This window comes from Erithacus rubecula, assembly GCF_903797595.1.
Source record: "Erithacus rubecula genome assembly, chromosome: 17".
Lineage (NCBI taxonomy): Eukaryota > Metazoa > Chordata > Aves > Passeriformes > Muscicapidae > Erithacus > Erithacus rubecula.
In genome coordinates this window covers 9,319,934-9,334,696 of record NC_136669.1, presented here as the reverse complement: position 1 = coordinate 9,334,696, position 14,763 = coordinate 9,319,934, and the positions used below count along the sequence as shown (strand labels likewise).

At 36.7% G+C, this 14,763-nt stretch overlaps 1 protein-coding gene across 3 annotated transcripts in view; it reads left to right on the top strand.

Annotated features, from left to right (window-relative positions):
- PARN (poly(A)-specific ribonuclease) overlaps positions 1 to 14,763 on the top strand; it is a 43,608-nt gene that overhangs the window by 10,394 nt on the left and 18,451 nt on the right. For 2 of the 3 annotated variants that reach the window (XM_079320954.1, XM_079320952.1), the window contains exons 14-20: positions 551 to 594; positions 1,102 to 1,144; positions 2,803 to 2,878; positions 3,990 to 4,100; positions 4,186 to 4,255; positions 9,703 to 9,758; positions 12,831 to 12,917. In XM_079320954.1, coding sequence (XP_079177080.1) covers positions 551 to 594; positions 1,102 to 1,144; positions 2,803 to 2,878; positions 3,990 to 4,100; positions 4,186 to 4,255; positions 9,703 to 9,758; positions 12,831 to 12,917 — 487 coding nt within the window. The remainder of the gene's footprint in view (positions 1 to 550; positions 595 to 1,101; positions 1,145 to 2,802; positions 2,879 to 3,989; positions 4,101 to 4,185; positions 4,256 to 9,702; positions 9,759 to 12,830; positions 12,918 to 14,763) is intronic. The other variant, XM_079320953.1, reaches the window with a different exon arrangement.

Here is a 14,763-nt window from a genome sequence, read left to right as displayed (position 1 = left end):
AAAGGTCTCATGGTTCACATAACATTGTTACTTGCAGTCTTAAAGGGCTTGTGGGTGTTTGGGGGAAAACTTGATCATAAGGTGGGAAAAAGAAATTTGGGACTGGTTTGGATGGTGCTGGAATGTAAGCAATTGTCAGTAGTTCCTGTATTTTTAACCCTTAGCAAATCTAAACATGTAGGCAGTCACTGCATACCTAGAGTGACTGCTTATGTTCCATTGAAATACTAAATGCTGGAAATACTTAAGAACTGTTAACTAGACTGGAACCAGAAGTAGCCCAGGGTATAAAATAGGATAAGGTGTTGGCAGTGACAGAACATTTTTTTGCTAATGACAGACAAATCAGAGATATGTACTCTGTAGTTGTGTGTAATTACAGGTGGTGTCTATGGTAATAAGGCAAATACATCTCTTATAGTGAGAATTCATTTACTGTAGCTCACTTTTAGAGGCTGTTTGGATAATTGTAGCTACTGCTCTCTGTCCTCCTGAGACTGTGAACAGTTCACTGACTTGGATTTTATCTTCTGGTTTAATGTTAAATTAGGACCTAAGTGAGTTCAAGGAAGTAACATCATGTGTCTTTCCCCGGTAAGTTCTTAGTTCAAACTTTCAACCATTTCAGTGTAGTTTTAGCAAGCTGATATTTTTTGTCCTAGCCCTGTACCTTAGCTGTTACTGGAGAAGAAACTGAAATCAAGTTAGATAAATACAATTTTAAAAGTAATTTTGAGCAGCTTTTTTATTTTTTATTTTTTTATCTCTCAGAAAAGCAGTTCTGTTGGTTCACTTCTTGGCAATAGATGCACCCTTGCTTCTCGCCTGGGTTTTGCATGATGTTCAGTGTTTTGAATCTACACTTCATTTGGAACAAGATTTATTTGTTATTAGTTGTTTGCATCTCTTGCTGTTCCTTGGTTGCTGTTGTTTTTTGTGCTGAACAAAACCAAAGAAAGTTTTGGCTGTTCCAAATCCAACAGTACTTTTCAGTAGGATGTATCTGCTGTTTCCCAGCTAATACATTAAAACACTTTTTGAGAATTTGGAAAAATGGGCATTCTTCTGTTTCAACCTATTTAGCTCTTGTTTTATTTCTAGGTTGCTGGATACTAAACTGATGGCAAGTACACAACCTTTTAAGGTAAATTAATGTTGCAGAATGATTTGAAAATACAAATTGCATTAGTACAAGTGTATTGAATCAAATTAGACTTCTTTGTAGAGAAAGATGTCTAATAATGTTTTCTGTGATACTCCTTTTATTGTAGAAGAATGATTTTTTTTTTTTTTTTTACCCCTCATCTAAACTTACAGAATTTATAGAATGCAAATTTTTGATTTCCTACTATTGACTTTTGTGTTTGAAGTTTTATGGTAACTTGGTAGCTGTATATTCCAAAATATGTAGAGTTTTTGCTAGGTAAAATATAAATAGTGGATTATTTTCTTCTTGTTAAGTAGCATGTCCACTCAGGAGATAAAAAGAGATAAATTTGTTCATGAACAAATAGGATCTGGAAGCTGCTTGTATATTCAAAGCCTTGGAGTATTGTGAATGCTGACTTAGATTTGTGTGGAAGAATGCTTTATCATCATTAGGTTCTCCTGTGGCCTTTGCTCAGTGGGTAGTCAGCAGGAGGAAAAAAATTACAGGTTTCTTTTAAAATCTCTTACAGCATGAGTTTTATTCCTCTAAAGAGATATTGAGATAAGTGTTCATAAGCTCTTGTTTTCCCATGTGCCTTTGAACTAATTAAAGAACATGCTGTGGAAGCAGCATCTCTCTTTGTGCATAGCTCTGGAGCTCCAGAGCATGACTTAAAGAAGTGCTGCTAAATATCCTCGTAGGTATTGTCAGGTTAGTGTTGCACACTTCTGTGGTAAGAATAGAGGCTTTGGCATTCTGAAAAGTAAAAATCCTCCACAAGTTTTATGTTTGGTACAGCTATGTTGGTATTTGTAATTCTACAGCAGATGCTTGGGGTTTTAGGCTGTTGTTATGAAATCCTGCTTTGAGATGCCAGATTAATCATTTGAGCTTGTTCATTGTACTTTGTTCTTGATAACTTTTCAGTCTGCAGAGAACAGCTAAGCTTGATTGAGAACCAAAGAAAATCTACTCCTCAAACAACTTTAAGAAAGATTGTGTGGATGTTTTGCTTTCTCTGTCTGTTGATTCTGCATGTTTCCTTTGTACTGATTGACAACATATATTTAAGAACTTCGGTGAGGAATTAATCTGTAATGCATCTTTGTGGCTTTTTATGTATATAATTCATCAGTAGATTCACCGACGCTACTCAACTTTAGTTGAAGTATAGGAGCAGCTTTCTGATTGCCAGGCTTCTTTTCTCTGTATTGCTTTAAATCAGCAGTGTTCACACTTGTAAACCTATTCAAGAATATCCAGTCAGCAAGCACATTTCAATACTCACCTTGAATGCTTTTAACCATTATGATCAATATTTAGAGTATTTGCCCTGCTGTTTGTGCTGCCTTTTTTCTTGGCACATGTACCCTGCATGAAACCAGATTCAAATAGAAATATTAATTTGGTGTAATCCTTCAATAATTCTGAGCAGTATTAATAAATACTTATGACTCATTATCATGCAAGTGAGGCAAGGTAACTGAAATTTTTATTGGCACACCTTTGGTACATTAGTTTGAAATAGGGCCATGTGTAAATCCTTAGAGAACACAAGGTGGCAGCAGTAAATACTCCTTTGATCCTATTTGATTTCAGTTTGCAGGGAAAATGTGCTTGGCATTGGCAATTAACGATGGCTTTTCTTGCAGGAGATCATTAATAATACATCACTTGCAGAACTGGAAAAGCGTTTAAAAGAGGTTCCATTCAGCCCTCCTAAAGTTGGTAAGAATATATCAAAATGCTCTTTTTTAAATGTTTTCCTCTTTCAAAGGAAACAAAATTATTTTTTATTATTTTTGTTATTGGTCTGAAATATAAATTCCCCTGCTAATACTTAGTTTTGATGAAGGGATTTTAAATGAGGGCACTGTACATACAGTACAATTACATGTAGAAGGATACCTGGAACTTAATAGGAATCCAGCCAGTAAAAGAATGGATATGTTCAGTGAACAGCAGTTTCATCCTCTTCTATTGATGGATTTTTTTTTCTTCTATGTTGATTTTTTGGGGATTAATTTAAAATTTTTAAAAAAACTTTCATTTGGCAGTTGTCTTTCAGATCAAAACCAGAGAACTCCAGGAGGCACTTGGACAAACAAAACCAAGAAAACTTTTACAGTAGTGATCAGTCGTGTGTGTTCTAGAAATTACTGAAGTTCTTTTAGTAGGAAAAAGAGTTTTTTGCTTTCAGGTGAACACAAGGATATTTAATCAAAGGGCAAGCTTAGCTCAGGGTTCTGGAATTTTTCTTAAGCTACTGATTTAGAAAAGGGAGAACAATACTGAAAAGTGGAGTATGTCGAAAGGGAAATTTTCAATGCTTGATCAAAATCAAGATGAGTAGTACATTTTTATATTCCTGAAATATGCAGGCCATAAACACCAAGTGTATCTGTCAATAAGGACATCTTTAAATCACTTAGTTTAGTCCTCATTTAAATATCTTGGGAAATTTGACCATAGGTCAATTAGATGGTTGGTAAACAGGTTAATAGTAAGCTTTCAATTAGACTGAGTGTCTGTTGTCTTAAATGCAAGTCAGAAAAAAACCCATTCTCACTGTCATTGTCTTACAATTAATACTCAATTTTAAGTCTGGAGATTAAGGGCTTTTTACTAGGGAAGAATTTACATCTTACGCACCTTTTCTTATTTAAAAATGCCAAGCAAAACTGCTTTTTTAAGAACTTAAGAAAATTCAAAGATTCTGAAGGTTGTGTAAACTTCCCCAAATTATGTTATGCTCTGACAAAATAAGCCTATGGGTAAGCATACAGGACTACCTTTATCTTCTCTAGTAATGTGGTTGTAAATGTATTTTTCCCCTCAGAAAGTGCAGAAGGATTTCCAAGTTATGATACAGCATCTGAACAGCTCCATGAAGCAGGATATGATGCTTACATTACTGGACTGTGCTTCATTTCCATGGCTAATTTCCTAGGTAGGTGTCAAGTCTTTTCCAAACCTTCTCCATGGTGCTGTCTCTAGCTGCTTATTACATACTGAATTTATTCTTCATTCATCAGGTTCATTCCTCAGTCCTCCGAAAAACCATGTGTCTGCTAGATCAAAACTCATTGAACCTTTTTTTAACAAGTAAGTAGTTGTATAAAAAACCTGCTAAAACATGGAAGTACAACACCAGCTTTAGCAGATCTACCTCTAGCCTTGGAATCAATAGCTAACTGCATTTTTCTTTAAACTCAAGGGTTTTTTGCTCTCTGATTCATGCTGGTTATGCTGGAGAGGTTATGAAGTAAATACCTTTTCTTTTGAGGAGAAAAAATTTCTTCCTGCTGACCTGAAAAAGGACACTTAGAAGGGTACCTGGACTGCTTTAATGGCCTTGTCCCTGCCACTGTTGAGGGTATATTTACAATTTAGAAAATTATTTCTGGAGTAAGCTTTGGAAGTAGTGGAACTGAAGAAAAACTGGTCAGGTGTTCTTTGTTGTAGGACCCTCAGTAACTGGGGGTAGTGAAAACTGAGGGTGCTCAGCAGTCTGGAAAAACTAAAACATCCCTATGGTAATGTCAGTCCAAATAACAAAAAGCGTTGGTAGTAACATCGTCGGGTAACCCATTTTTAAGATGGTGTAAGAAATATATATGATTTATGGAATGATGCTATGAGCAGTATTTTGCTTTTGAATTGGATCTTCATGCAAAATCCTTGAACAAATTGAAGTAAGACTTGAAGAATCTAGAAAACTTTATGCACAGAGTTGATCCTTTACATAATTAATCTGTAGGTTTTACCTTTGGAAACTTCTCAAGATGCTGCAGTCTGTCACATAAAGGAAAAGGAGTTGAAATTAAAAATATTCTAGTGCTTACTCTGTTTAAATTCAGAAGAAATTCCATCCTTTCAAACCTGTAATATAAGAGTTGGCAAAATTAATTATTTTAGCTTCAGATCACTCACAGAAGTGAGGAAATCATTGTGATCAGTGGCTTTCACCTTTCATTGTTCTGAAAATCACATCTTTATAGTGACAGAAGTTATGTGATTCTCCTGATGGTGAGACAGACGAGGCAGTAAGTCCATATATTTTGGCAGATATTACAAATATTCCCTAGATGAAACATGGACCCACACTGACTGCTTGCTTTGAAGATGAAGGTGAAGATAGAATTGATCAGCACAATTTCAACAATTTCATTTTAAGATGGGATTTGTCACTAGGGTGTTTTCAGAAACACCAACATACACATGCCAAGTAGTAGGTGCCAATTGAGCAGGTTAATTTTTCAATCATTAACCAAAATTCTTTCTAGAGATGCATATTTGCAACAAGTACAAACAACAACTTCTAGAGCTGTCACAATAGTACATTAAATTCAAGCTTTTCAAATGAATTGTGTACTTGAAATGTGATGTTCCTCTAGGAATGACATTTTGGTGTTGTGAGAGTGAGTGAGAGGAAACCTGCTACGTCTGTTCTGGCTTCAGGGTTAACACTGACTGTAAGGAAGAGTTAATAAGCTGTAGGGAGAGCAGCTGCCTTTTTTCTTTTTTAAGCAAGAACTGAAAATTACTGTTTGCCAGAAAATAATGTTAATCCATTCTGCCATTATTCAGAACTTGTACCTTCTTGGTTCAGAAAAGCTATATATTTTTAAATCATGGAGACTTGGAAGATCTGCCATGTCTTGCTTCCACATGGTTTTAGAAGCTTTGCCATATTCTAACTAACATCTGCCACATCACCTAAGTCAGAGCCTAGAGGTGAGGCAGTCTCACCTTTTCCTTACAGTGAACAGGCCAAGGCTTGCATTTTTAAAGTTAGTTTTCTTTCTCATATAATGCAAGCTAACAAACCAGAATAAGAGAATAAGGCAACTTTTTTTTTTTTTTTTTTTTTTTTTTTTTTTAAAATAAAGAAGGTTTAAGTACATGTCAGAAGTCAGAGCTGTGAGGTGTTTAAATGAATTAAGTCTCTTACTCTGTTCATTCAGTCCTTGCAGGTCTCTGCAGCACGTGGTGTTTTTAGCACCTGTAGTACATCCAGGGCTCTGCAGTTCAGAGTTCCCTAAAGGTCCCTTAGTGAGTGTGTTTCTTCTGGGGCTTTTTGGCAGGTATGCTCTAGGCTGTCAGCCAGCTTTCTGCTACACCTGCTTTTCTCTAGTTTGTGGTTTAGAATCTTTCCCTAGCTGAGCATCCTCTCTTCCTGCTGGGAAGAAAAAAATCTCTCTTCCTCCTTCCTCCAGAAATTCTATCTGATCCTGTGGGCAGCAGTCAGAACAAGGAAACCTGTTCCTTTGTGCTGTAGTCATGTTCTTCTAGCAATACACAAACTACAACATGCAAACAGTCAGCTAAACACATGACATATACCTTGTGTCACATTTTTTTCCTGAAAGAAGTTGACAAGAGTTTATTGTAAGGCATCTCTTTGAAGCAATGTTCTTAGTTTGAACTATTATCCAGATAGTCTTGAAAATGTTAAAACAGACCATCATTCTTTGAGTAGCTTATAAAACCCTAATTTCAAGATCTCTGTGTATTAGATGGTAATATACTTAAATACAGTTTAGTGATTAAACTTTCATGTCATTGCTAGGATTTTGGAAATGTTTCCTGTTTGCATGGGCTTGTAAATAATATGATTTAAATTAATAAATTTAAAATTTTAAAAATCAAGCTTTGATTTTTATTAAATTAGATTTCAAGTGAAGGTAATACATCAAAATGACTCTTGAAAAAGTGTTTCAGTATATCAGCAAAGTTATGGAACTCCTGGCTGGCTTTTCAAGAGTGATGGCGAGGATATAGGTTAATGATGAACATAGGTAAAATCTTTAGTTTTAGGGCTTTTGTGAGAGTGGAACTGATTAAAAACAGACTTTCCCTTAGAGTTGTTTGGCTCTTTTAGGCATAATTCAATAGTTATATGATAAACAACTCAATAAGCTAGGAATTTCAGAGATGCATTTCTGTAATCTTTATTGTATATACAACATCTTTGAAAAATCTGTTTGTCTGCTGTGAGTAATCCCAGATGAACATTTATGAGTTGAGAAGATGGGACTCTTTATTGCAGTATATAAACTGTGTGTATAATTTGGATACTGTTATTGTCTCTCACACTTTCCAGTTGGTTTGAAATTTTTTTACTTAGGGCAACGGTTCTTCCATATCTTCCTGCCCCCACCCACAAGCCCCTCACAAACTTTTAATGACAGTTTTCTTTTGTATCTCCTTGGTTTGGTTGAATGCTTTTTATGCTTTTGATGTAGCTGGAGGCAGGGGCTGGAAGAGGTGTAGAGAAATGAGAACACCGTGTTTTATTGAGCTGGATAGCATCATGGCCTGTAGAAATTAGCTTAGAAATTTTTTTTTTTTTTATGCAATGGATATCAGAAACCCAAATCCATGCAAATCACTTGAGTTTGTCCTATATTTATAGAAAGTTTCTCATAGGGAGCCATGTTCTCTGGCATGTATTGGAAATCCCTCAGCTTTTCTATATTACTTCACTTTTCTTTGCAAAATTACTGCAAAAGGAGATTGATGGGCTTTTGTTCAAGTCGACCAATAACTTCCCACTCACAGTGTAGGAGTAAACAGTTGCTGTTCTTGTGCTTGCAGCCATGTGTGGCTGAAGTAGTCACCAACCTGGACTGGTTAACTGGGCTGGGTTTGAAAAAATGACTTTTCTTTTTTCAGTGGGATCGGTTTCTCTGCACAGTTTGCCACACAACTGTGAAAACTTTCATCCTAGCTCACTGCAGAGGAACAGTGTTGACTCCTTGAGACTATTTATGCACTGTTGTGACTGGCACAATGATAGCCTTCCTCTCCTCATTTTGTTTGACTTGCCACAGAAACAATTGTCTTCCAAGTAGTTTCTTCAAAATACCTCTTAGTTCTTCTTAAGAAATGGATCTCTGTCCTCGGCCTGTGTGATCTGGCTCTAGTCCCTAAACAGTGTAGGAAATAACTTTTTTTTTTTACTTGGTCTGTTTAACTTTTAAAGAAATGTAGCCATCACACTGATTTTTACAACATTAACTCACAACTTCATGAACAGAGCTAATTTAATACAGAGTTCATGCTGTCATCCAGAAAAGCCTTATTCATTTAAATGTTCTACAGATAGATGAGGAATCTTAGAACCATACTTATGTATACTTAATTATGATTATGTTGGAATTCAGTGTTCATAATCCATGTAGTGTAAATTAGTTCTACAAGATGCAGTTACATCTGTAACACACCTGAGGTGTGCTTCCTTGTTTTCTGGGTGAAGCCACTCCTGTCCAGTTTAGACAGACAGCTGTGCTGAAGCCAAGGCCACAGGAGAGTGGTACCTAAGGTTAAACATAGAAAGAAACTCTAGCTTCCTTGTGGAATGTCTTCATTACTCAGTGTTGTGCTGGAATGGGTGAAGTTTCTGAAGTTAATTGATGCAGATGTTTGTAATTTTTATTGATAAAGTTCCTTTTAGGTGCTGCACTGTTCAGGACGGTGCAATTCATATTAGGGTGTACCTTTCCTGAGACTCAGAAGATAAATTAGGTGGGACAGTTTGTAGCACAGCTGGTTCCAGTTCTTACACCCTGTGGCTCACATGTGAACCTTCCATACAGTGCATTTTACCTCAGTGTTTGGGTTTTTTTCATTCTCTTATTTGTAGCAAAACCAAGTTAACGACAGCATTCCAGTAGACTTATCCGTGATACAGGGAATCATAAGGGGATGATATTGAAACTCTTAGGAACTACTAGTGAGTGTGGTATGATGCAAAGAATGTCTAGGCAATTACAGATGAGCCTGTACACTGAAAAAAACCTCAACTATTTAGATCAGTTAGTACTTAGTTCAATGTTGTAACTGCAATCTGATAAACATTTTAGAAGCTTTTTAAAGTTACAATGAAAAAGTTACATATTTTCACCTTCTAATGAACACTGTACACAGCAAACGTTTTGTAACATCAGTGTGGCATCTATACCTATGACAGGATTTTAAGCTGTTCATCTTTGGAAGGAAATAGTTTTCAGAGCTGAATAAGAGCTTTTATTGAATGCATTTCTTGATTGTTTTGAGAAACTCTTCAGTTACATCTTAAAGAGGAAAAGACTCATTGCAGTTATATCCAAAGAAGTCATGATGGCTTTTGCATTTTAGGGTTTTAAGATCCGTTCTATCTAAAGCATGTTGAAGTGCTCAGAAAATTGGGAGATTTATGTGTATTTAGACTGATGGCAGCATTTGAACTACCCACTGTGCAAGGGGCTCTTACTGCACAGAATTGCCACTTGTTAAATCTTTCTTCCTCACTTCATTATTGTTTTCAGCAGTAACAATTTGGGCCTATTTTGCACTTGTTTTCTTGAATAAGTAAAATTCCTGGCATGATGCCAAGTAACTTTTGAATCTGGTTGTTAGATAAGAAATTATGTTTAGAGGATTTGTCTTAATACCTTAAGATAACTTTAGGATGGTTAATTCTGCTTCTTCAGAAAAAAATGTGGAAACTAGAAAGAGAAAAAGGGCTTCAGGCAGAAATTCGCTAATGGTTTCCATTTTGCTTCTAGGCTATTTCTTATGAGAGTAATGGACATACCATATCTCAATTTGGAAGGACCAGACTGTAAGTAGATCCTTTCATTGCAATCTTAGTACCATTCTGACAAACTTCCTGGAGTAGGAAGTGTGAAGATTAATTATGTATAACTAAAGCAAAGATATCAGCATATCTATCAGCTGTATTTAGGTTATTAGCTACTTATAAAATGATTTAAAATGTGTCTGCTCCCTTGTTTTCCTTTAACAACATAGTAAACCCAGAAATTCTTTAACTTTGACCAGAGAATCTGCATTATAAAGGCAGCTGGTGAGAACAAAATAAGTTAATGTTACTAAATGAGAGAGCTTGAAATTAACAGCTTTATTGTTATTTTAGGTTACTATTCTTATGAACCATATCACATAAAAAGTGGGATCTTAACACCATCCCCTCACCTGAGCAGTAAATACAGAATGCAAACTAGTGAATAGCAAATGGTTCTGAAAATCTTGTGGCCACTTTGTTTCTCCGTTGAGGTGCAGTAGTACCTCTCCTTAACTTCAGCTTAAACATCAGGATTCTTTTGCCACATGGGATTATAATAATGGAAAAATATTACTTAAAACATTTTTACCTTTATGGTTGTTTCAGTTTACAGACCTGAAGCTGTAATCAGTTGCTAACATATTTAAATAAAAATAGATCGTACTAATGTAAATGTCCTTACTGTTATGGGATGTTTCATTATGAGGGGGAAAACTTTGGATGAGAGTTCCCACTGATGCCTTCTTGACTTAGCAAAGTGTGAAGCCCTGGAGGTCAGTCTGGTCCTTGATTAGATAAATGATTAATTTTGATATTGAGGAGTCAGATACACAGTGTCTTGGAAATTCTACTCATTTGGAAGCAGCACTGATGTGGACACATTTTCCACTCCTTGCATCGGAATGCTCAGACTGGAGTGTGACTCTATTAGATGCCAGTGTAACAGTAACAGAACACTGTTCTAGAGAGATGGAAGTAACTGCTGGAGAGGAAAATACATGCTGTAAGGGCATATATTTAATTTTAAATTCAGTTAGGTGGTCAGATCACTGAGCTCTAGCTCTGCTGGAATGGTAATCTAATTACATTGCATCTTTCTTCCCCAACTGTTTGATACTGAGTGGAAGAATGGGTAAATACTTTGGGTCATTGAGAGAGTGCCAAAGCTACTAATTTGTAAAGATGCTACTTCCACTTGCTGGCCAACTTACAGGATTGTTTTGATACTTTGCCAAGAAGGGTTGCCAAAAAAAGAGTCTGCCTCTGAAAGTCTGTCTTTTATCTGAAAGCCACTCCTGTAGAACAGACTGATGCAGATGTTAGAGGAGAACCTGAGCCAAGGAGACTTTCTAAGCCTCAAAACAGAAAGCATTGCAGGAGTGGCATCTTTTAGCCGCTTTTGCTGCTGTTCTGAGATACAAGCGCCAGTGTAGCTTGAGGAAGCTGTCTGGTGGTTGTCTGTGGGGGACTGTTTTGCAGGGAAGCAAAGCCTCCTAAAGAGTACAGCCAGGTTTCTGTGACAGGTGCACTTGGAGTTGTATTTTCAAAAAAGAGATGAGGCACAGCTGGCTGGGTGACTGTTGTGAGTTGTATGTTTCTGTTTGTCAGGTAGTGAAATAGCAAGCTTGTGCTATTTTTTGTGAAATAATGGATTTCAGTAACGTGTGCTAAGTTAAATAATATTGAATAGTGAGTATGACTTTCATCTTTTGTTACTGTGTGCTAAAAAGTAATTTAAAAGAATGAAGTTGCTGCACAAAATGACTGCAAAGCAGAAAAAAATCAAATACTTTTCACCCAAGTAGGGAGAAGTTTGAGATTTTAACAGCAGGTTCACTGTGAATTTAAGAATAAACAGATACAAGAAGGTTAAGAATTGTTTGTTTTCTCTAATCAATATAAAAATACTGTAATATCTGAAACTGGAGTTCTTCATGCTGTGATTTTCTACTACTGCATTACAAATAATCAAACTTTGCTCTCTGATAATAATCAAACAGTTGCTCTCTGTTCAGTAAGCTGTACAGCAATGAATTGATCTTCTGTTGCTTGTGGAGTCTTGGTGTTTGACTTGTATAGTGGAAAAAAAATGAGTTTTAAATCCTTAAAATATATTGTGTCCTTTTTGTTTAAATAGCAGATTTAGGGAACAGGCTTTCACCTGTGCTCATGAAGGATTTGTTTTCCTTAACTACTTGTGTCTCTGTCCAGCCTGACTGAGCTCTCAGTGCTCATGTACACCTGTATATAGCAATGTGTCATACAGTAGAAAATAGATCTGTGCAGATACCTATGGAAAGGCTTAATTAATGATCTGCAAATAGTTTCGTAGGAAAATGTAAAATATTTCAGTAGCTTTGCCCCTGAAAATAGTGTTCCACTTGTTTCTTTTAATAATATGATAGGAATTCATAGGTTATAAAAGCTCACATCTCTAGTGAAAGGAACTTCAGATAGAAGTGTGCAAAAATAAGATATATAGTGATAATTTCTGTATCTTGCCTTTCCAGGAGTTTGGTTTGGATTCTCTCTCTCAAATTCACAGACCTTAAAATCACTTTCAGTATGCACTAAAGACTTCTGCACTTCTTTAGATATAAGCCTTGACGAGCTGTCTTTTTTTCTTGGTATAATTTTTAATAATAATAAAATGTCAGTGTTTGTATTCTAGCTTGTATCTAATATATGAAAACTGAGTTGAACATTTGTTTCACAGGAAGTTTTGTATTAACAGAAAACTGGCAAAAATTGAGCCATTGCATTTTTTAAAGGTGGAGCATGAAGAGGTTGATATTTCCCCCCTCCTTCTGTCCTTGAATTTGGTTTGGTGTATAGGATGGCAAGGACTACATTTATGGGCATTTCCCACTGCAGGAAATGCTGTTTCAATTTCTTAAACAGATGAACTAGTAGGAATTTAGTATCTTTCATGCCTAAGTGCAGGCACATTCTTACTGTATGTGTTGTAGTTTCCTAAATCTTGCCCTGTTTCCTTATTTTAAAAAGAAAGGAAAGAAAAAATCTACACAACTAAATTAGATGACTCTTTTAGGATATTTTAAAGATACTAGCAGTGACTCTTATTTTAACAAAAGGATTTTTGTTTTGTAGTGCAGCCCAAACGAGATCATGTTCTTCATGTTACTTTTCCCAAAGAATGGAAGACTAGTGACCTATACCAGCTTTTCAGTGCCTTTGGTGAGTGATACAGTCTGTCTTCATGTTGTTGGTTTTTTTTTCATTGTTGTTCTTATTAGCAGGTTATATTTCTAGTTTGTTTTGTTATTTTATTTTGTTATTTTTATAGGTGGAGACTTATTCCTAGTGTAGGTATTGATGAATCTTTTTTTGTAATTTTTGAATGATGTCCTGTGGTCTTTGTAATGATGTGTTGAAAATTACTGTTCTTATTGACTGCTCTTCAAAAATCTTTACTTGGTGCTTGTTGAATATTGGGGGTATTTTATCCTTTTATTTACAGCCTCTCATGAAAGGATGTAAGAGTTTATATAGGTGAATAAAGGGAATGGGGATTGGTGTGAGGCAAATTGAGGCTTAAGGAACAAGGTTTATCCTGCAGTCAATGTAAAGCCAAACTCCAGCATATGAGTCTAGGCAAATAAGCAAGCTTGAAAACAACCAATTTGATTTCCAGATTGTGAACACCATCCAAATGAGAAGAAACAGCAAAAAGGGTAATTAATAACCAAGGACCAGTAGTTGCTCTAAGTAGAAATAAAAATGTAGGTACTTGGACAGCTGAACTAATTGATGGTGGTCTTCTCCTTGTCTCTTGTGGCTTGGTCCTCTGTCTGTGCAGGGTCTCTGGAGCTGTATCAGATGCTCTCAGTTCCTTGTGAGTGTTCAACCTTCACTGCAGCAGGGGTCAGTCAGTGTAGTGGATAGGATTTAATAGCCCCGACTGGGAAACACTGAACACAAGAATGCAGAAACGGCAGTGTGCTCCTGGTGCTGCTGTCCGGGCCAAGGCCCATGGCTCCGACTCAGTTCCCAGCAGTTTTTAACCCTTTCTCCGCTTGGCTCTGACTCGGTTCCCAGCAGTTTTTAACCCTCACTCCGCTTGGCTCGGACTCGGTTCCCAGCAGTTTTTAACCCTCACTCCGCTTGGCTGTGACTCGGTTCCCAGCAGTTTTTAACTCTCTCTCCGCTTGGCTCGGACTCGGTTCCCAGCAGTTTTAACCCCGCGGCTCCCGAGCCGCGTTCCGTGCGTGGGGCCGGCGCCGCCGCCAGGGGGCGCGCTCGCTCCCCGCGCCATGCTCGCTTTGGGAATTGCCAATTCCTGCACTTCTCCGGGCTTTAGAGCTGGATGTTTTCATATTTCGATTTACAAACTCCAGGTTCGATAATAAATCCATATATTATTTAAGTCTTTTTGCCATGGTATCTCAAAGCAAACTTCAGATTATTCCTTCCAAAATTCTGGAATGCCGAAGTATCCATGCTTTTCCAGCTGTAGATGGATAGGGGCAGAGTGGGGCAGAGTGGTGCAGAGTGGTGACGTTGAGAGATCTGCCAAAAGTTTAAAAAAAAAAAAAAAAGGCAATAACAGACACGAATTTTCCTAATTTATTACATCAGTTAAAGCAAAGTGTCTTGAAATCAAGCAGTATTAGTCAAATTTTACAGAAAAAAAAATTTAGAATGAATTGAAGCAGAGTTATAATCTTCCATGAAGCTAATGAAATATGGTGAGACAGCTGAAAGGGCTGCAGTGTCACACTTGGAACTCGTTTACATTTGCTACTCTAGAAAGGGTGTTCATGATTCTGAAATCCTTCAGGACTGCTTGCATACCAAGTGGACACCTGTTCATGCAAGATGTTTTTATAGTCTCAGGGGTGAATGTAGTTTCACTGTACAAGTACTTGCAGCACTGTGCAGTCTCGTACAGCACTTTAAATTCTTAAATTTGCATTGTTTAGTTGGTCATGCTGTTGTGAAATACAAAACAGGATTTTCTAGAATACCACTTTAGTGGATAGCCTTAAGTTCTACTTAAACTAATGTATTTGGGCTTTGATTA